This window comes from Periophthalmus magnuspinnatus, chromosome 9 (assembly GCF_009829125.3).
Source record: "Periophthalmus magnuspinnatus isolate fPerMag1 chromosome 9, fPerMag1.2.pri, whole genome shotgun sequence".
In the NCBI taxonomy this organism is placed as follows: domain Eukaryota; kingdom Metazoa; phylum Chordata; class Actinopteri; order Gobiiformes; family Gobiidae; genus Periophthalmus; species Periophthalmus magnuspinnatus.
The window spans coordinates 34,458,271-34,481,259 of NC_047134.1; the positions used below are offsets into that span (position 1 = coordinate 34,458,271).

Below are 22,989 nucleotides of genomic sequence, written 5' to 3' on the forward strand. Positions count from 1 at the left end.
TCCTTAAGTCCCTTAACCTTCACATTTTGACGCTTTGGGCAAGGTAGATATTTTAATACAGGTTTATACCGCCCTCTAGTGACTGTACTGAGTATGAGCAGAGTTTATACCGCCCTCTAGTGACTGTACCGAGCAAGAGCACAGTTTATACCGCCCTCTAGTGACAGTACCAAGCAAGAGCACAGTTTATACCGCCCTCTAGTGACTGTACTGAGTATGAGCAGAGTTTATACCGCCCTCTAGTGACTGTACCGAGCAAGAGCACAGTTTATACCGCCCTCTAGTGACAGTACCAAGCAAGAGCACAGTTTATACCGCCCTCTAGTGACTGTACTGAGTATGAGCAGAGTTTATACCGCCCTCTAGTGACAGTACCGAGTATGAGCAGAGTTTATACCGCCCTCTAGTGACTGCACCGAGCAAGAGCAGAGTTCTTTATATGCAGATATTATGCGCATAACATAAGCCGTGGTAAATCAAATGGTTATCGCTTTTTTCATAGATTTAACTATAAAATGTATCTTAGTGGTTTACATCAACATTATGCAGTTGAAAAGCAATCATAAATATTTTAAGTACATAAGTAAGTATTTTGTTTCAAATCAATGAACCAAAGGGTCTCGTTAACTTGACCAAACTAAGTCCCATAGATACACATAAAACAGTTATAAAGATATACACGTAGCTCACCGCATTTATTTTTATTTTTTAGAGGTAAACATGCCGCGAGGCCCCTGTGTGACGTAAACTACAGTTCCCATGATGCACTGCGCGCACTGTTGAAGTTCAAAGTTCACGCAGCGCCAGTCCCAGGGTAAAAATAGGATATCTGCTGCCTGCCTGTCCGATGTTTCCCTGAGAGAGAGTCTCATCAGCACATTCAGAAGCTGTAGTCATTACACAAATACTGCGGATGAAGACGATGATGACTTTCAGCTAATCGCTCCTGTTTTTCTCTGTTATTGTTGGATTAATGCTAGGAGCTATGTGCTAACACTAGCGCGCTAACAGCGCAGAGACACTGCTTCAAGCTAACGACACTGGTGCTCCAAGTACACTTAAAGAATACAACTATGTTTGTGCAAGAGGAAAAGATCTTTGCAGGGAAGGTGTTGAAAATCCACATGTGCACTATGGACGGCACAGAATGGTTAGAAGAGGTCACAGAAGACACCACTGTGGAGAAGTTAAAGGAGAAGTGCTTAAAACATGTATGTTTGTGTGATTTTCTCTCCCTCTTGTACCTCTGGGCTTAGTTTGTGTTGTGTCAGTGTCAATGTCACGCTAGTATTTAGAGTAACTGGGTAGACGTTGCTATTTATAATTTAGGAGGTTGGCTGCACCTTATAAGCGAGGCAACTATAATCATAGTCTTCCCCTTTCCCCTCCTAGGACCTCCCCAAAAAGCTCTGTCACATTGCCGATTAATGCAGCACCTCACTTCACCTCTCCTTCTGTGAAATAGGCCCAGGTCTATAATATAACAGTCTTAACATTAATGTAGCACTGGCATTATGTAAATTACTCCAAATACATTATGATAAGCATGTTTCTGGTGACCATACTTTTTATGTCTTATATTGTAATATGTTTTTACTGCTCTTTTAGACTGTACATGGCCTTGAGGACCCCAAAACTCTTACCCATCATAAACTGATCCACGCTGCTACAGAAAGAGTTCTAACTGACACCAAAACTGTTGCTGATGAAAATCTAAAAGATAAAGGTATGTAAGAGTAAGTTTTCTATATAGACTTGTGGTTTATTGTTAACACGCCTCTTTTATTTTGAAGATGTTCTACTGCTTATCAAGAAGAGACCACCACCGACTGCTCCAAAGATGGCAGACGTTAGTGCAGAAGAAAAGGTACCAATTTTAAATGTAAAAACAAAATATTAAATACCGTTTTTATTATGTATGTGTGGATGTATTTGTACATTTTCAGAAAAAAAACAAGATGGGTAAATATTTTAAATGTAAAAACAGAATATCAAAGATTGTGTTTTTTATGTATGTATTTATTTTTACATTTTCAGAAAAAACAAGATAATAAGGCCCCGGATAAAGATGCAATCCTAAAAGCAACAGCAAATCTTTCAACACACCACACTGACCGCACAGTCACTCAGCACAATATCAGAGATGTAAGTGTATGTTTGTTGGCTTTTGGGATTTCTTTATGTATTACAGTACATAATTTGAAGTATTTTGTTTATACAGACATGTTATGTTTTTGTTTTTTTTGTTTTTTTGCTTTGTGTACCAGTTTCAGACAGAACTTCGAAAAATCTTGGTTTCCCTTATTGAAGTAGCTCAAAAACTTCTTGCCCTGAATCCGGATGCTGTTGAACTCTTTAAAAAAGCCAATGGTAAAGTTTGAATTGCTTGATTGTATGAACCCACTCTTGAGAAGTATTTGGTTGTTTTTGTTTATAATCTTTAAAAATGCACTGTCTAATTGTTTTAAAACTTTTTGAAGGGAAAATCATAACTCATACCCTTCTTGCATGCATGCCAGAGTCACGCATGTTTATTTTGAGATTGTAAATTGTTGCCTTAACAGTAAACTATTTTAACTATGCACTGATTATATATTTTAGCAATGCTGGATGAAGATGAGGAGGATCGAGTTGATGAAATGGCTCTTCAGCAGCTCACAGAGATGGGGTTTGCAGAGAGTAGAGCCATCAAAGCCCTCAGATTGAATCAGTATGTTTTGAGTTTGTGCTTTTTATTTGTAGGTTTTTTTGGTCACTTTTATGACATCTTTATATTTTGTAGCATGTCTGTGACCCAGGCCATGGAGTGGCTGATTGAACATGTAGATGACCCCACAGTAGACACACCTCTTCCTGGTCAAGAGTCTTCTGCTGCAGCGGGGGCTACTGCTGCTGCCTCTGCGGGTTCTTCAGCCTCAGCCCCCAACCTCCTGCGTAGTCTTTCCAGTCAGTTAAGTACAGAAGAAAGCAGCCGTCAGGACGAGCTCACGGAGATCTTTAAGAGGATCAGAAGGAAAAGAGAATTCCGCCCTGACTCTAGAGTGAGTGACTTCCTCATATGAAGCTTGCAATACATAAACCTCATGTAAAACTGAAGATGCTGCTTTGATCCCAAATAAATAAATAATTCAGTTTCTCTAGTGGCCAAATAAAAATCATGCATAGTCTGACAAAGGCTACTAGATGTAGCTGAACCATGTTAAGGAGGTAAACTGTTCTCTGTTTTTCTGACAATAACGTTTTTGAACTGCACATTCTATTGTATATTAAAAGAACTGCTCGTCACAAACGTTTTATATGAGACACAAACCAGATTACTCATTTTTGGTGTTTGTTAATTAATCTGTATTACTTTTTCTCTTCTCCACTTTTCATAGGCTGTTATTGCACTGATGGAGATGGGATTTGATGAGAAGGAAGTTATCGATGCTCTAAGGGTTAATAACAACCAGCAGGATGCTGCAGTATGTATTGTGTACACCACTTGTATAATACATAAAATGAATAACATAAACTAGAGAGTTCACAGTGCACACACGGGCAAACGTGGTTATTATGTTTTTGACATATTCATTAATAATGCTGTATCTTCTAGTGCGAGTGGTTGCTGGGAGACCGAAAGCCTTCCCCTGAAGACCTGGACAAAGGCATCGATACCAACAGCCCATTGTTTCAAGCCATTCTAGAGAATCCAGTTGTGCAACTGGGCCTTACTAATCCTAAAACATTGTTAGGTATTGTAATTTGTGAATTAGACTTAAGATCTGTTTGGTTTTTTTGCATAATTTCAAAGCTGGTGATTAATGGGAATAAAACTTTCTGTCCTTCTGTGTCTGTGCAGCGTTTGAGGACATGTTAGAAAATCCTCTGAACAGCACCCAGTGGATGAATGACCCAGAGACTGGCCCTGTCATGCTCCAAATCTCCAGAATCTTCCAGACGCTGAACCGCACGTAGCCGTGTGACTGTGGCAGCTTGAAAGTGTGAGTGAGTGTGTTTTGATGTTGGGCAAACTAGTTAAGGAGAAGTAATAGTATCAAATATGTTACACATAATACTATTTATAATACATATACATACAATACAAAGAAAATGTAAAGATACGCAAAACTAAAATGACAATATTTAAAAAGGAAATGTGTCTTTTTTATATTTAATAAGAACAATTTATAGTTCAGGCAGACATGGTTTATGATATAATTTCTGTGGTAAATTGACATCAAACATCCTATTAATGTTTACACTTCAAAACTCTTTTTGTATGTTTTGCAATATTTAAATATCAAATACAATTTTGTCTTGTTAAGCTATTACGTTTTATTAGTGTGAATGTTGGAGGATTTTTCAAGGGTTTGTTTCTTTTCTTGTTCTGTCTTATTCTAATGGAAGTAGAGAGAGGTCCAAGCTCTGTGCTTGTTACGTTCAAAGTTTTACACAATACCTCTTTCTGCAGTTGACTGTGAGAGGCTTTCTCCGAGGTACTGTAATGAGCCGCCTCTCACTTTATGCTCACAATGTCCTTTTAGCTTATTTTAAAATATTTATTTAACTTTTCTTGCCTTTTAGAGGAAATCCGTACTCTATACTGTGTCTTAGTGTTTTTACAAAAAACTATACTTGGCCTGTGTGTTTCTTGTTGGTGTACTTTTGAATGTCATAACATAATGTTGTCCTTCTTGAGCACTTGTCCACATCTATAACGTCACTGGCTACAGTTTTGAGGAAGAGATTCGCCTTTTGCCTCAAGTGCTGCAGTTTGAGATGTTCAATGAATCTGAGCCTAATCAAAAGGTGTTTGCCTTTAACTTGGAATGAGTAAATACTTGTGTAAAAGGAGATCAGCATGATATAAAATAATTCAATTGTTTCCAATCTTTTGGTTACATGTTTTAATGAGAAGAGCACTATGCTGTCAAACCAAATCATATAATATCACTGTTAAACTTGCCTTTACTTTGGATCCAACTTTTTTCTTCTTGTGCAATATATAAAGCATTTGTGTTACCTATAATATGATATATCTTTGTGTCAGAGTTGTGTGAACTGCCATGGGTAGTGGATTTTTATTTACACTGTTTAATCCTTTGAGTCAAACTCTCCAGAGCTCTTGCTTTTCTGGATTCATAACAAAATGAAGGTTTGTGTGTGATGCCAAGATTTAGAGTTTTTCATTGTTTTTCTGCTCAGGGAGGGTGGGGTGGACTGTGTTGCAAACTTTGTTAAAATTGCTTTAATGACTCTGTTAAACTGTGGGACTCTTGACAACATTGTAAATGCATATTTCCTCTTAGGCAAGTACATGTCGAAGGGAAATAAGAAGAAAAAAATACTAACGTAAAACTACGTAAGCTAAAATGGACACAATTGATATAGAAATGTATGAATGTGAAAGAAAGTCCACATTTTTTATTATTCTAAATTTATATTGAGATGATTAAAGAGCAATGTAGTGGAGCTCTGTATATACGGTCAACGAGCCCGCCACGCTTAAACCCTGAAAGTGAGTGATATTTATGATGAAAATCAAGTTTCATTCAAGTCATTTCGATCTTACAAAAACATTTGAAGTCATTTCCTACATCTCTTCATGCAGAAATGTACACAACAAAAACCTATGCAATAATATGTTGTTTTAAGTTCTGGCAACTGATTCACTCTCACATTAAAAGGTTTGCGGTTGGGGTTATTGCTTTCTTTTGTTTGAGTAAAAATAAATAATATGATTCATATTATTGTTTACACACGTGTGCTGCCCACACCGGAGCAAATCTGAAGTGAAACTACACAATTATTTTGTGACATAAGTCTACATCAAATAAAGTAGTGACAAACCTGATGCAACACACCAGTAGGGGCCCTCATTCTCCTGATGTAAGTACCAGTAGGGGCCCTCATTCTCCTGATGTAACACACCAGTAGGGGCCCTCATTCTCCTGATGTAAAGTACCAGTAGGGGCCCTCATTCTCCTGATGTAAAGTACCAGTAGGGGCCCTCATTCTCCTGATGTAAAGTACCAGTAGGGGCCCTCATTCTCCTGATGTAAAGTACCAGTAGGGGCCCTCATTCTCCTGATGTAAAGTACCAGTAGGGGCCCTCATTCTCATATATGACTCAGTGCTATGTAAATTATTCTTTATGAATCATATTTTTCCTCACATGTTTGGCCCAGTGTTTTACAGTCTTAAGTGTAAATGAGTGAAATACTTAATACATATTTACGTCATACAAGTCTGAATCTGGAGGTAAGCGGCGCATGCGCAGTGGTCCTGAGGAGTGTAATGTTATTGCCTTTGGAGCGCGCGGGCTGTGCGCGTGGACCCTGCGCGTGGACTATGCGCGTGCTGGTCTGGAGCTGCTGTGAACGACACGGTGCAGTTTGTGATGATGAGTCATACAGAAAGATAGCGATTTATAAGGACTACACTATTTCAAGCCTTTGTTAATTTAATGTACAGCCGCCCTGTGCTGTTCTGCGTGTATTTAACCCGACAGTCTGCCGCGGAGCGGCGGGAACACAGGCCGGGACTGGCTCTTGTTGCTGGGAGGAGACACTCGGCTCCTGCTAACATTATTGCTAACGTTATTGCTAACATTATTGCTAACATTATTAGCTTGCGATGATGCGTAACTGTTGCCGCTGGATATTTTTCATAGCAGGATTTTATAAAGTCTGTGGATAGCCGTTTTCATCTGTAACTTTCTGAGGTGACTTGGAAATCCCCAGAACATTTGAAGGTAAAGTGTTCAGCAGCTAACGTCCTCCATGGAGCAGATGGAGCGGCTCCTGTGCAGCTCCAGGCTCCAGCAGCGGCTCTAGAGGCTAACTGTTAGCCAAATGAACTGTTAGCCAAATGAACTGTTCTGTATTTGCCTACACTAGAAAACGCCTTCTTTGCATAAGATAAAGAAACTGCATTTTAATTACAATTACTCAACAGTTAATAAAAGAGGATGATCCATGTAATCTAATGTAGCCACGCTGATTTAAGCAGAAATCCAACGATAAAGAGGTGCCCCGTTGGGCCATAATGCAATAAGTCAAGTAGGCACTAGATAAACATGAGACCTCATGCAAAATGGGCTTATTATGTTTTGATTTTGATTCTCTGTATGAGGGAGTAGTAACACTCCATTGTGAGATACTAAGAGCAAAGTCTTTCAGTGCATTGTTTTCTTGAATAGTTTGTATTCATAATTACATTGAATTGTCAGTACAAACTATATTGAATAACCTATTCTTTCTTGTAGTTTCGGATATAGTTCTAGCTTATTTTTTAAAGCAGTGGCTACTGTGATATATGGATAGTTTAGAAGTAAAGTTATTTGTTCCACAGCCCTTTAGTATCATACCAGGCCTTTTTCAGTTTAGGGATCATCTGCTCTTGGTATTAATTTTGCTGTGTATAATTTCCCTCTACATATGTGTAATTCATTTTTATTTCACTAGATGGACATGGATTTGCCTGCTGGAGGCGACAGTACCCGGAGGAAAGTGGATTTGCCTGGAAGTGCAGAAGGTGCAATGGAAATCGTACCTTTGGAGATGTATGACTCTGCCAGAGCTAAAATAGCAGCCAACTTGAGGTGGCTGTTTGCCAAGGCTTATGGCATTGGTGAGTAATTCATTTCAGAAATTATCACCTTTGGTTAAGTTGTTTTTGTCTTTGCTCTGTTTACTCTGGACTTTGGTGGAATCTGCCACCAGTTTGTGAAAAACCATGTGCCACAGAAATGATGCTTTTTATGCTTTTGTGCTTCAGACTGTACCCTTGCTGTTGATTCAAATGTACTGTCACTCAGTGATTTGTTGCTTGTTACAGAGGGATGGGCTATTTGCAAATTGGAAGTAGCTCCATCAGGGATCATGCTCATGGCGTCACCTCTCATTATTATAAGAATTATTGCACACTACTTTTTGTATCTTATCGCACTTTCTTGTTTTTTTAAGCACCTAGCGTAATTTTCAGTTGGATAAATCTCAAAACTCAGATGTTAAGGAGTAGTCTTTGTAATCTCTTTCGTTATTAAAAGAAAAATAAACCCTTCACTTATGATGCAGTTAACAGAGGAAATCATGACATTTTCTTTAGCCTTTTACTTTAGAAGTTATTGATAAACCACTCTGAGAGATCTTATTCTCTTGGAGTTTATAAACATTCCTCATAATCATGGCCCAAAAGCCCTCTTTTAATATCCACCGTTCATTCTAATCTAATTGAAGATTTCTTTTGTACTCTGTGGCCATTACACAGATTTAGTAAAGCTGCTGATGCATTCACACTAGACAATTGATAATCACACTGGAATTGAAATAAGCCACATTTTAAAAGGTTAAAATGAAAGCACTTAATGCTTTTGTTGAATATTTGTCCTATTTAATGTCAATGATGATTGGCATCTGTCTTCTTAAACAATACCCATTATGTATAATAATAATGTAATGGATCCTTGTCAAAACTAAAACCGCTAATGGCTTGAAACTGTTAACAATAAAAATAGTTTCAAAGGGAGGTTACTCACTGATGCAGGAGTAATTATTGTTCTCATGGGACATTTTTTTAATGTATAATTGTACTTCAGTGTTTGGCTCAGATGGTGTTCCCCATTGATGTTATTTGCTTGACCAGTGGAAAACAGAGTTGGTATTAGCACATGGGTGACGGGTGCAGCTGTGATGTAAGGACTGTGGGCGCTGGCTACTCGTGAACCTTGTCTCATAATGATCTGATACATGGCTGATTGTGCTCAGACAAGAAGCAGCTGTGGCTCATGTATATACAGAGACACTGCTGTGGTGCACATGGGCTGGCACCTGTTACTAACATGGCTGGTGCTGCTGTCCACATTGTTATCGACTTTGCACCATGCACTTATATGCCACTCTTAGCCTGACCCCAACTGAGGCTGCACTCAGAGCCAGCACGTGTGGATGTTGGAAATGGACAGGAGGGTGAGGGGAGACACCTGCCACTGGACATTACTGTCTTCAGGGTTAAGTCACATGTGAAGATGTGCCCAGCCAGACCTTTTTCTTCTCTCACTTTTCTGTTCACTTTTGCAGATACAGGTCTCCAGCCAGTTGTGAGCCTAGTATATTATTAAAATGAGATTAGTAACTATGAAATTATTCTGTGTATTCATTCACTGGTGAACTTATGGGTCACATATGTGTTGCATTGTGCATACTGCTGCACCATTTTACCAGAGACTTTTTAATATATATTGTAACAGATGATTAATTATGAGGTATTGGCCACAAACTACAAAAAAGTACTGTACTACACTGTTGCTTTCCGACCTGCAGTTTCAGGAGATTATCCAAGTCACAGGTGTTGGTTTGGCACGGATTAGAAGTAGATGCCTGTCTTCCTGCAGACTATCCTTTTATTCTGTCATTCAAAGCAGATTCCAAGCACTCCCTACTTGTGCATCAACAGAACAGACACTTGCACACAAGTTTATGCAGTTCTGGAGCTCTGACAAAGTCTTTAAAAATATTTTCATAGGTCATTCTTGCATGCCTGTATACATGATTTTTGTAATCATGTTGTGAAAATTGCTTATATGTGACTACATTTAGAAATATGAGCTTGCCAGAGGAGCTGCTTTCTGCCACGTCCTATTGTGGTTATAGGGGGAACTGTGTTTGGAAATGACTTCATATTCACACAATTCCTCATAGGTCAGTGTTTCATGTAGTTTCTGTAGTTGTGATATTGTCGAAGTGGTGCCAACAAAGACCACTGTGTCACCTGAGAGGTCTGCTCTCACTGAAACGTCAGCTCTGCCAGGATCAGTTTCACAATCATCTTCAGAGCGAGGGAGCTATGACTTGGAAATGTTTAACAGCCTGAAAGGGAAAAAGTATGAATTTCACAGACTGCTCAAATGCTGTTTTTTACATTTTTGCAATACATGTAGGACTACAAGATACATTTGTTTTATTTGTTTTATTTATTCATCTTTATTTATACAGGGAGACCTAATGAGAGCACTCACACTCTTTTTCATTGGTGCCCTGTTCAAATACAAGAAAAAAACAAACAAAAAAACAAAAAATCACAAGCAAATTGAAAGTGCAATTAATAGTCAAAATTGGTAATTAATAAAAGGCTGCAACTATCACTTTGAAAACAATCCTGTCGAGAAAATAACGAGAAAAACCTTGCTCAATCATGGACTGTACAGTGCACTGCTCTACCAACAATTTCATTTAGTCAAATCATATTTATAGTAATTGTTTTTAGACATCCACAGCTGTTTCACTACAACATTTAAGAGAGAAATATATTAACATTTTGTACAGTTCTTCGCACTGAAATATTAAAATAAAGCTTTATATTTGTCCTTTTAAGCAGGTGGTCAACTAAATAAAATATATATCGGCCTATACTGGAGTTTTAAGGCTGGTACCAGATGCGATAAATAGTGCAAATATCAAACCAGTGCAATGATCAAATGACGCATCAGTCTGTCTCTACTCTCCTTTATTCCTAGATGTGTTTTACAATATGTTGTGTAATTAGATTTGCACATCTTGTAACCCACAATTGCAATAATGAGAAATATCAGGGAAAAACTGATACTTTTCCAAGCTTGTTCAGCCTTTGATTGTTCATTTGAATCTTTCTTGTTGCAGACCATATACCTGAAGATCTGAGGGACCCCTTTTACACAGACCAGTACGAGCAGGAGCACATCAAACCTCCGGTCATTCACCTGTTGCTGTCCTGCGAGCTCTACTGCAGAGTCTGCTCCCTCATCCTGGCGACGGAGCAGGCCGCCTCCCTCCAGTCCCACATGTCCGTCATCCAGGCTTTATCCAGAAAAGGCATTTATGTGGTGGAGAGCGACGACACGCCCGTCACAGAGGGGGACCTGGCCTGTATGCCCATCAAAATGGTAAGTGGTCTCTCGGGCTATGTGCACTATTATTACAGGCCCAAAGATCAGTGTTTGGATTATTCAAATCTTATAGACATTAACTTTCAACCACTTAGTTTTCCAAATGTATTAATTAAAACATGGAACAACATGGCTGGGAAGAGATTCAAGATACAAGTTCAGGTCACTAAGGTAATATAGTTAATCATTGAGTCATGAATTGTCATAAGTTGTCTCTATAGAAATATACTCAGTGCAGTAAATTGTCTTCTGAAATGCATTGTTTACTGTGGAATTGAATGTGTCCTTTAGTCGTACTTATTCATTCAGTAAACGTCTAGTTCTTCATGTTTGAACTTGCCGTACTGAGATCACCAGTCTTGCCTTTTTGTTGCAATCATACAAAAGTAGAAGATTGAATGTTTTCTCTGTCAAGACGTTGAACTTGGGCCCTTTAGGATGTCACCTGAATCAACAGTACTCAGAGACTACAGGTCTTTGTCCAACACAGTGCTGACTGAGATCCTGTGTCTCACTATTTCAAAAAATGGCTCTTCACACAGGATGGATTGAATACAAAGTCAACGAGCGGACACGCATTCAGCCATCTTTCTACTCTTTCCTGTTACCATGGAAACCAGCTTTTGGTGCTTGTCTGAATCGAGTACTTGGGCATGTGCATCCGCTTTCCTGTTTTGAGGTCTGGCAAAATACTGAGCGCTGGCCAGACATGAAGCAGAGAGAGAGGGAGCGAGAGAGGAAAGAAAATCCTCAGTGTACTGTCAGTGTCACGAGTCTGGGAGGCCCTCAGGATCCTCATATATACAGAAGATATGACACACGTTTCCCCCCGGCAACGCACTGTTCAATAAGTGCTTTAAAAATATGAAATGTGCATTATTTCACACGCCATTCGTCTTTACAAACTGAGCCCCTAAATGCTACTTTAATAGATTAGAAAACACTGACCCAGCCTTGAAGAGTAGGTTTTTACAATCTCAAGTCATATTTTGATACCTCTACCACAATGAGAAGTTTTTTAGTTGCTTCAGCAGCGGGATGCCGTCTTTTAAGTAGTTTGAAGTGTAATGTGATTAAACCTTGTAATCATTGAGCCAAGATCACTAATCTTTGTGGATAAAGGAGTAGCATGTAACACTAGGCACGTAGATTTATTTGTTGTTTTCCCAGTTTTTTCCAGTTATTTGCGTGACAATAAAACTTGAGTAATAACAGCAGATATGTGAGATCTACAGGTAAATTTGCACAATGCTTAAGTACTGTGTTTGTCTCCACAGAGTGCCCACATGCCCATGATAGACGCTCTTATGATGGCCTACACAGTGGAGATGATCAGCATTGAGAAAGTTGTGGCTTCTGTTAAACGCTTTTCTACCTTCAGTGCCTCCAAAGAGCTGCCCTTTGACCTGGAGGATGCCATGGTCTTTTGGATTAATAAGGTATTTTTTTATTTAATGCTTACGTTTAATGATAAGAACTACAGCTGGGCAACATAACAAAAAAGTATTACAATTTTTTTCCCCCACATTGAATGACCACAGTTTACAATTTACTAAAAACTATTAAAATGACTTTCAGCTCCTAAAAACACATTTCTTCCACCAAAGTCTGAGCTCTGTCATTTATAATAAAAGCATGTTGTGTAGAGCAATCAAAATTATGATTAAATAAAATTCATCAACTGTGCAGCCCTTAAGCCTGCTGATTAATCCAATTTCTAGCCAGCTATGTGTTTCTTATTGCCGTATTTTTATTAAGAAGGTAAACCACAGAGGACACAAGTTCAAGTTGCACTCGGATTTCAGCGATGTGAACGCTCGAGGCAGTGAGGGCCATGATGCCATGATATCTCTATGAATCACTGTGAAACTATTCCTCTCTAGAAATAGGATCATCACGTTGTATTCAGCAGCACGGCGCAAGTTACGTTAACATTCAGAATTAAAACCCTTTGGAAACTATTGGATGTAGTTGGATCTGAGATGAAAACTCTAGTTATGGATATGTTTGCCTGGTCACCAAACGTCATCACATTATCAGATTATTTCAGTGTCGGTTACATCGGATGTGACTAATCTGATTTCTGTCTGATTCTTCACACTTACTGCAGGATCTGAAAAGGAAAGTTATGCAAAAAAGGGCAAACAAATGTGGCAAAATGAGACAAAAAGAAAGAGTTGTTTTGAAATTAATTGAAACTTTGTCTTCAAAATACGACAGTTGCACTAAAAATCCATTGATGAGCCGACATGTCATGACAGATTCCTTTTGTGAATAAACTCTCATCAATAATCATAACATTTTTGTTTTAAGGGATTACTTTAGTTATCTGATAATCTGATGATATTAATGAGCACATAAATGTACCACTGTCTGTTCTCCAGGTGAACACAAAGATGAGGGAAATCTCAGAAAGGGAACATAAAGTAAAGCACCACCCACTGGAGTCACCCAGTCACCAAAAGGTAATAGATCTTCAAATCTCCATCACCGTTTCTACCCTCACTTTATTAGACGAGGACTAGTGTGCACTGTGTGTCATAGAAACAAAGTACGTCCTGTATTTATGTCGTCTTTTGTGTCCAAAAACTTGCCACAAGAGTCACTGGGATTGGATTGGTCCTTTGCCTGTGACCTCTGACCTATTAATATTTCTGCTCCTCTTCCTCATCTGTCTTCCCCGCGTTCCTTTTTCTTATTCCCTGCAAACTGGATAGTCTCCCTCCAAATGGTATTGGAAGCTAGTCCCTGTAAGTTTGATGTCGGCCCCCAACCCATATTTTGTTTCTCGTCTCCCCTTTGCACGCATATTACTCCTGTGTAAATGTGCGCACACTCTCCACCATGGCTCATTCAGATTGATTTCTTTTCCTCCTGGCAAAACCTCACATAGGTGTAAGGTTATTGTTACTTTTGTAAAATGTTGAAAGGTTTTCTTTAAGATGACCAAAATGCGCTATCCCATTTCAAGCTTAAGTAGGCCATGTGGATTTTGTGTGCGTGTGTGAACTGTACTGTGTTTGCCCGGCTCTAAGACGATAGGAAATCCATTGCTGCTCCTGTTTTGCTTTGCAGACCCATCCCTCTTCCTTTCACTGATCAGCTTCGTCTTCCCTTTCTCCTCTGTTCATTTATTTACACTGTTCCAACAATTGGCTCTCACAGTGTCTTTTCTCTGCGTCAGCCTGATGTTATGCACGAGCTGGCCGACTGCATGCTGAAGCCAGAGGAGCTCATAGACGCGGTACAATGTGTAGTTTGGCAGGAGTTTACTGTGCAACATAGAAGTCATGTCTGTTTTGCAGTAGTTGTAGTATTAGTTTTCATTACTTACTTAGGTAAGTAAGAGCGTGATTTATAGCTGTTGGTATTTAACAGATGGTTTTGTACCTCTCATTCCCGTAATCATGTACAGAAATCTTACAACATGGGATGTAATAATTTGCACATTGCACAGATCAAAGCTACAGAACAATTTACAACAGTCACACAACATGTTTCTGTTTCATCACATTAGCCTAATGGGACAGGGGTGATTCACATTTCATTCAGTTACTTCTCCCATGTCGGGGGTGATTAGATTTTGCAGACTTCTCTTTGGAAACATGAAGCCTGATCGTTGTTGTTCTTATATAAACATCATCTACTTTTCAAAATTAACTACTACTACCCGTAATTGTGATTTTTGTAATCCTGTTATTCTTTTCATAGAAACTGGTTTTATTATTGTTCACATTTAGGGGAAAATCTCATGTCCAGAAAACCATAGTGTAACAGTGTGAGCTGTTTCCATGTTGTGCTTGTACTGATTCAAATCTGCTCGCCCCCTGGTGGTTAGGTGAGGTATCGTCGAGAGCATGGCTCTGGTCGTCAGGTGCCCTTCTTTCCAGCGGTGGAGGACCTCATGAGAGATGTTTGTGATGGAGCTGCTCTTCTCGCTGTAGTTCACTACTACTGCCCAGATCTAATGAAGATTGAAGGTATCGTGTTCTTACTGTGATAATGGAGACGCTGCTGATCTGCTAATGTCAACACAGCTATTATTAATAAAGTTTTTAAGGATTTAATGTTTGCCAGTGAAACTCATCACAAAGTAAATTCACTATCTGTGTGCTCTGTTCTGTTTATCAGTTGCACATGTTTGGCCTTCCTGTTCTGGTCACTGAGTCATTTATAGCTATTAGGTCATGGAATAATGTCCTGGTGTGAACCATCTCCGTCTTTTTGATCAGACATTTGCCTGAAGGAAGTGACCTCCATTGCTGATAGCCTCTACAACATTCAGCTGCTAAAAGAGTTTGCCAATGAATATCTCAACAAAAGCTTTTACCTGACCACAGAAGACATGCTCTATTCTCCACTTGTACTTAAGGTGACTTCTCTTTAAATTTAATCAAACTTGAAAATGTTTTGCATTTTATAATACTCATAGAAGTTATATCTCCAAAAATATATATATATTGTTTTCCAGTAGTACAAAGTACAGATTATAAATATTGCCCCCCAAAAAAAATCTGTTTTCAACTTTCATATATTGAACAATGAGTCAGTATAGTGATTATCATGACAGGCCCGTGCACTTGTCAAAATCATTTAGTGTTCCATTTTTGTATTCAGCACAATGTCATGGTGTTCATCGCTGAACTTTTCTGGTGGTTTGAAATGGTCAAGCCAGAGTTTGTCCAACCCAGAGACCTACAGGAGGTGAAAGATGGTAAGTGTCATACATTCTGGAAATCCAAATGTTTCAACCTTTTAAAAACTAATATGTTCAAAAATGTATATTTCTTCAGCTCGAACTGTTTCCCAGCACAAGGGAGTCCGTCCTTCAGTGCCCATTTCTAATGCCACCAAGAGAAGCTTCCTGTCCAGCCCCACGGTCACAGAAAACCAAAGCTGTCCTGAAGTCTGTAACAGGTACTTCCTGCACCCTGAAGACTCTGACTCCCTGTAAGTCTTTCCTCACTTTCATCTTCATTCGACTACAACTAACCTCTAGCCTTAGCCTGGATGACCACATAATGCTGTAGTCCATGTTGAACCATTGTCATCATCTCTGTGCTCTGTATCTGTGTTGTTCTCTTACTTGTTTCTGCTTCAGAAAAACATCGTCACTGTCGTGGATGTTTTGTTTATGTTTCATGTGTGTTCTTGACATGCAAATGTCAACATTGTTTGTTTTTCCACTTACAGTAAAGGAAACCCATCCTTCAGTCCTTCTCATCCACTCTTACCTCTGAGGCAGAGGCAACAAAAGCAGCAAGGAGAAGATGGCGCTGGTATGGAAAGTTATACATAAATTTGACCTGTTGACCAAGTTGGTGATGGAAGTAAATTCAACCCAAACATTCATATTTCAGGTCTTCGAAATCGGTCCAACTCTTTCACCCACATGGATGGACAAGGTCGTAATTCTGTCACGGGCTGGTCTGACAAGAGGCAGAGGTACTTTTATTAAACCGTTTGTTTGTTTGCATAACACATTTACAGCTGTTATATGTCATTTGGGGCATGCATTGAATTGTTTGATTGTCTTCCCTAAATGGCTAAAAAATAACAGTTCTTACAACGTAAAAAAAGCATACATTTTCCACAACAGACATTTACATTTTTTACCATAGCCCCTTTTAAATTGTTGTCTCTTCTTGTTCAGGCCGTTGTCGACGCTCAGCCCCTACTTGCTGCACTCAGCCACAGACAGTGATGCAGACAGAGCTTCTGGAGACAGCGTTAGTCTGGCTCGCTCTATAAGCAAGGACAGCCTGGCGTCTAATGTGATCAACGTCACTCCCAAACACCAGACTGCTCTGCTTCAGAACTCACAAACGGCACTGAGGCGATTGAACGGTCACGGTGCTATGCCCAACACTGACCACGAGAAGGAGGAGATTATTAGGACTGATTCTCCCGCCAAACATCTCGAAGGGGCACAAGCTTCTGCAACATTAGGCGCTCAGTCATGTTCTGAATCCAAACCCACAACAGAAGGATTTTACTTAGAACCTCTGATGCCAGCAGTCCTCAAAACACCCAAGGAGAAATCTGTGTGTTTGAACAAGGAGGAGGAGAGCGGTGAGGGGCCGTCTGGGAGGGGGTCTCGGCGTGGAGATGGGTCAGCTTCAGCTGTTTCTAGAAAAGCGTCCAGTGCTCTAAACCAAACATTTACTCCCCCTGGTCCAGAAAAGGGCGAGATTTCTCACACATCTCAGGCCAAGTCTAAACCTGCTGTGGCCGCTGGTGTAGACCACTCCTCTGCGGAACCCGCTGGAGGTTTCTTCTTGCATTCAGGCTCTGAGGAGGCAAAAGCTAGCCCAGGCCTGGATGCAGACCTGGAAGATCTTGACGAGGAAGAGGAAGATTTGGATGAAGCTGCAACTACAAAGGATCACAGGTGGCCAAGAAAAGCATTTAACGAGGAAGAAGAATCAGCCAAACTTCAGGAGGACATGAATGTAAAGGAGCATGAGGACAAAGACTATGGTGGCAGTGGCTGCTCCAGTCCCTGTCTCAGCACGCACTCCCAGACGAGCAGTATGGCCAGTAGCAGTGTTCGTATGACCTCTTTTGCTGAGAGAAAAGCCCAGCAGCAGCGTTTTGGCAGCAACCATGACCTGCGCTCAAGTGCCTCCAGCTCCCAGAGAACCACTCCTGATGGTTCAGAGTGCAGCGGCCCCCTGGGGTCATCATGGAGAATGAAGAGGGACCAGAGCCCCTTGTCTCCTCTGGGAGGGTGCACTCGAACAGCTGATGGCAGTGGGGCAAATATCCTAGCGTCTGAGATGGTGCAGCTTCGCATGCAGCTTGAAGAAAAGAGACGTGCTATTGAACATCAGAAGAAGAAAATGGAAGTATTGTCAGCCCGGCAGAGACAGAAGCTGGGCAAAGCAGCTTTCCTCAATATTGTAAAGAAAGGAGCAGGGAAGAGCGGCACTTTGCCCAACCCACTCAAAGCTGATCTCTCCAAAGATGTGCTCAATGGTCAGAAGGAAAGCGTCACTAAAGATGACATGTGTGTGGATGGACTGAGAGGAGAGAAGGTAGAAGATGCTCCAGTGAGTGCCTTAGATGCAGAGAGGAAGACGAATAATGGGAGTTTCTACCTGGAGGAAGAGTTGGACCTGAACGAGTGTAGTCGCTCCATTGAGCTTCTGAATGACGCCATCAGCAGCATCCAGCAGCAGATGATGCAGCTGTCTCTACAGCAGGAGGTCTTAATGAAGCAGAATGTACAGTCTCCACCAGGAGGCGCTGCAGTGCCCCTCCCCTCAGACAAGAGCAATGATCACAAAGCTGGGGCCAGCTTTCACTATGTGGAGCACCACAGCACAGCTGCCAGTCGGAAGCCCCCTAAACTGAGCTCAGGCCGATCCCGGTCCAAACCTTCTGAGCTCAAGATGTCCAAGGAGCAGAGCCGGTCTGCGAAACTTCATGGTGCAGAGACACTAGGTCACTCTAAGCAGCAGATAGGGGGCAGGTCCCCCAGAACTGAACAGCCAGAGTCGCCCAGCCCTCTCATCACCACAGAGACAATCGACAGGCCAGTCTCCAGTCACAGTCGAAACTCTTCCTTTAGGCTCCACGATGAGGCCAACATGCGCATCCCAACCAGAGTGGACCTGAGTGCAGTCATTGCCCCTGAAGTGTCCTTTGACTGCCTGTCCAGCACCCTGAGAGAGTCCGAGCTCAACTCCTCTGACGGCTCCGGAAAGGAGAACATCCCCTCTGAGGAGGGCCAGCGCAGCAAAGCCTCTCTCATCGAGGTCGACCTGTCCGACGTGAAGCACCCAGAGGATGAGGAGGGAGGAGAAGAGACCACCACAGACGGAGAGCAGAAGTCTGTTCTGGGTTTCTTCTTCAAGGTAAAGTCACTTCATTTGATTTGAACCTTATTCTAGAAAGAGAAAGAAAACATTTTCCTGAAGTTTTAAGAATCCTCGAAAGTCATGTAACTCAACCAAAGTTATGTATGACAAAAAATATCATCAATATCAATTCAGAAACGGGGTTATAAGAGAGCACTGTATTCTTTCTTATAATTTCTTTTAAAATTAACATTTAAAAAAAATGTCTAGGATGAACAAAAGGCGGAAGATGAGCTGGCCAAAAAGCGAGCAGCTTTCTTGCTAAAACAGCAGAAGAAAGCTGAGGAGGCACGACTTCGCAAGCAACAGCTGGAGGCAGAGTCAGAGCTGAAAAGGGATGAGGCCCGGTAATACACATTTCTTGACTTTTGTATTCTTTCTTTCTAGATACAGAATTATTAATTGGATTGATTTTTCTACCAGACGGAAAGCAGAGGAGGAGCGCCAACGTAAAGAAGATGAGAAGAACCGACGTGAGCTGATAAAGCAGGAGTATCTCCGCAGGAAACAACAGGAGATGTTTGAGGAGCAGGGGCTCGTGAAACCCAAGACGCCAAAACCCAAACAAAAGCACAGAGCCAAGACTGTTCTGAGAGAGGAGTCCAGCGATCATTTCTCCAAGTGCTCTTCCACCGGTATGACCGTTCATTCTGTGGACTGAACTGAGATAGGAAATGTTACAATTCTTTTATGTTCATAAAATAATCCTAAATCCACTTTTTTGACTACATGTGAATAGCTACTGTCCATTTTATCACATCTAAATGTAAGAAAGTCATGAAAATGCTTCAAATAATTTTGGTTGTATTTTTTCATAGCTGACAACCTGAGCAACGCCCAGTCAGGCTCCAGTCTGTCTTTGGCCTCTGCTGCAACAAATGAGGCCGACAGCGTGAACTCGGGAGGGGCTGGTTCACAGCGGTGAGCTCATTCAGATGTGGTTCAGATTATTTAGATGCTCCGACATCGAATTTGTGCTGATCAAATCTTTATGTCCAGGTGTGACTCCGTAGAGTCTTTTCCAGGAAGTCGAAGTCACAGTCGAACTGCAGAACGAGACTGGGATAATGGCTCCACTGCATCTTCAATCACATCCATGGCCGAGTACACTGGCAAGTCCCCACATTTAAACTCTTTACAAACACTTTACCCACTGCTCCTTTTTTTTACAACATATCCTGTATCTCATCATAGATCATGCTTTGTCCTTGTGTTGTAGGTCCTAAGCTTTTTAAGGAGCCCAGTGCCAAGTCAAACAAGCCCATCATCCACAATGCCATTTCCCACTGTTGTTTAGCAGGAAAAGTCAACGAACCCCAGAAGAACCAGATTCTTGCGGTCAGTAAATGTGGTGGACAGTATTGACAAAAATCAATCACAATGATGATATTCAGGCGTTATTATGGTGATTAATCAGAAATGTGCCTCTAAAGGTCAAGGTTCAAATATCCCAGAAACTGTGAGTAGAGAGAAAATGAACCACTGAAGTGCAGCAATATCACTTCCCTTTGAAAGACCACTCTGCAACCCTGTATTCTGTATTTTATTTTTACTACTACTGTGATATCATTATAATTTTCATGTCTGAAGTTTGACATTCAGTTTTCATTGGGTGTTAACATTCAGAATATTAGTACGAGTATAAGTTGGTTACATGAGGGGGTAAGGGCTTGCATGCCCTTATTTGTATTTGTATTTATTCAGTGTGTTTATGTTGCACTTTTTCACCATATCAAGTTCCTAGTTTGTGAACTGTGTTCACAGACTATGGCAATAAAAGTCTTCTGATTCTGATGATGATGAAGTGTTTTTAGACATAAAAAACCTAAATGATCAGATGGTAATTTGTTTACTATTTAAGTGAGTTTTCTGTCTGATAAAGTTCTCTTTTGTTTCTGACCACAGGAGTTGGAGAAGTGTGAAACAAACCACTTGATGATCCTGTTTCGAGACGGAGGCTGCCAGTTCCGGGCGCTCTACACTTATTTCCCTGACACTGAGGAGATCCATAAGCTGACGGGCACAGGGCCCAAGAGCATAAGCAAAAAGATGATTGACAAGCTGTACAAGTACAACTCGGACCGCAAACAGTTTACAGTCATCCCTGCCAAGACTGTCTCTGTGAGTGTGGACGGTCTCACCATCCACAACCATTTGTGGCAGCCCAAAAGAAGTGCTGTGCCAAAGAAGGGTTCAAAATAGCGGGAGGTTCTATCTAAGCCACACTCATCAAATCTTCATCTGTTTGTTTCCTGAATATACTGCTCTGACGCATTCTGTCCAGCTCATATTATGCTTTTACAGACCGCAGCCATGGTCACTGCCTCACGGTCTTTTGTCAGTGAACGTACAACCAAAAGGGGAAGTGTCAAGCTGGTGCTTGCAAATACAACTAAAAGGAATGGCGGCTCATCTCTGCTTTTTTGGGATATGTTTTCTAGAAAAACACAACTGAAGCATGTGGAATTGGTTCCTTCTCAATGTGGTGGACATTGCTTGTCAAACAGCTATGTATTGTTTCAGCTCTGTCAGCTTTGAGGGCTCAGCTGCAGCTCTGAAATATTCCTCCTCATGAAGATGCCTTTGAACAAAGACGAGGCACCGCAGGAGCTCTGTACATGTACATTGAACTAAACCAAGGGACTGTACTTTAAACCCTTTAGGATAGTGGGACCACATGGCTATCCCCATCTGCAACTACAATCTCTTCCTCTGTGGACCATCACATGTCTAATCAGGCTGGCATTGCCTTGTTCTGCCTCTCGGGGTCATCTGCTGCTCTGAACTCTTGTGTTGCTGGAGCTCCTCGGTCTCCTTTGACGTTTGTTGGCCTTTCACGCATCGTGGTACTATTGTCTATTTATTCAATGGCTTTTTAAATTTGCTGATCGTGTAGCACTGGATATGTGAATAGAAAAAAGTTCAATGACGGTCATTTTATTACTTTTATTTGATTAAACATTCTTTTTATCAAAGTTGTCCAAGGAAGGTTAATGATAGGCTTGGGTACAAAATGTTTTTTGTTTTTTTTTAAGCTTTTTTATTATTGAAACACGGTCAAGCAATCTTATGTTTACACCATAATGGAGAATTCTGATGTTTAGAGCTTAGTTGTGTTTTTGTTCTTATCACTGGGCACTTGAATTGTCCTGTAAAAAAAGTGCACTCATCAACACTTGTCGAAAGCTTGTGTCATGCAATGTATCCCTCCCCTTGAGTGTTTCAGCCAGTCCCATAAACACAACACTAGCCGCGTCATGCCGGGTCAATCTAAGTATTTGATATATTCACAAAGGGTTTTCTGTGTGGGACGGCAGGGAGGGGCTGCGGTACAGTTCAACATTAAAGAACATTCCTCCTAAGGTGTTGACTACGCTGCCACATGGTCTCTCTCTCGTCTTTTAAAGTTGTTTGTATTTAAGTGCTTTTTCTTCCACACCAATCGTTGGCCTCGAGAACAACCAGAAGTGTTGCACGAGCACTTTATTTTGTGTGTGCTGGGGATTGAAAATGGGCATAAAATGTAGAGAACACTGCTTCTTTAAACTACTGCGGTGTGGGGGGCGACCGATCACTACAAAAGCTGAAATGGATGTGATAACTACTGCTGTGTCCAAAAAATTTACACGTGACTTGATGTCTCATTTGCTGCATTTGTTTTGGCGAGGTGCTAGGACTTTAAATGTGGTGTATTTTTTTATGTTCACTAAAAGATTGTATTGGCATTGGTCACCATTTTGTTACACTAAAGTACTTTGCATCCCTGTTATTTTAACTTTGATCCCATGCCATCTATTTATTTTTAATGAAGGCACTGAATAAATAAGTGAATAAAGTCACATTTTCATTTTTATTTTGTCATGGTTTGGGCTGTTGTTTTTTTTAAAGCACCTTTTTGTAATGATTTTTTTGCATGACGCATGTGGTTCACTGTAGTTTAATTTTATATCACAGAGCAGTATGAATTTGGCATGATTTAGCATGACACACTTGCGATCCTTGTTGTCAAAACATTTCCAGACCTCCCATGATGCCCCTGACTCTCACTTCATCAACCAACTGGAACACGGGCTGCGGCGCTTTAACGCCAGCGCCTCTTTAACTGTCCCAAACTTAACGTCTGCCATAGCAACAGTCCAGGTGACCACAAAACCAGCAGCTTAAACTCATTTGTTCTGACACAAACACCAGGTATTGGGTAAAAATCTGGATGTCCACAAT

General features: G+C 40.8%; 2 protein-coding genes across 3 annotated transcripts; both read left to right on the top strand.

The window, feature by feature from the left end:
• Nucleotides 1-769: 769 nt before the first annotated feature.
• Nucleotides 770-5,009, top strand: ubac1 (UBA domain containing 1). Its single transcript, XM_033972188.2, has 10 exons — nucleotides 770-1,211; nucleotides 1,609-1,726; nucleotides 1,794-1,867; nucleotides 2,038-2,145; nucleotides 2,268-2,370; nucleotides 2,602-2,710; nucleotides 2,783-3,041; nucleotides 3,378-3,464; nucleotides 3,596-3,734; nucleotides 3,842-5,009. Exons 1-10 carry the CDS (start codon nucleotides 1,074-1,076, stop codon nucleotides 3,955-3,957), a joined length of 1,251 nt encoding a protein of 416 aa, XP_033828079.1. The 5' UTR covers nucleotides 770-1,073; the 3' UTR covers nucleotides 3,958-5,009.
• Nucleotides 5,010-6,307: 1,298 nt separating this feature from the next.
• On the top strand, nucleotides 6,308-22,621 carry camsap1b (calmodulin regulated spectrin-associated protein 1b). 2 transcript variants are annotated; one of them, XM_033972167.2, is made up of 18 exons: nucleotides 6,308-6,736; nucleotides 7,449-7,614; nucleotides 10,641-10,903; nucleotides 12,184-12,345; nucleotides 13,291-13,371; nucleotides 14,745-14,886; nucleotides 15,139-15,278; nucleotides 15,524-15,620; nucleotides 15,700-15,856; nucleotides 16,100-16,185; nucleotides 16,267-16,351; nucleotides 16,560-18,765; nucleotides 18,979-19,115; nucleotides 19,192-19,403; nucleotides 19,587-19,689; nucleotides 19,768-19,880; nucleotides 19,988-20,106; nucleotides 20,674-22,621. In XM_033972167.2, exons 2-18 carry the CDS (start codon nucleotides 7,449-7,451, stop codon nucleotides 20,968-20,970), a joined length of 4,566 nt encoding a protein of 1,521 aa, XP_033828058.1. In that variant the 5' UTR covers nucleotides 6,308-6,736; the 3' UTR covers nucleotides 20,971-22,621. The 2 variants fall into 2 exon arrangements, with proteins under 2 accessions (XP_033828058.1, XP_033828059.1); XM_033972168.2 differs by having other exon boundaries at nucleotides 15,700-15,823.
• Nucleotides 22,622-22,989: the final 368 nt, after the last annotated feature.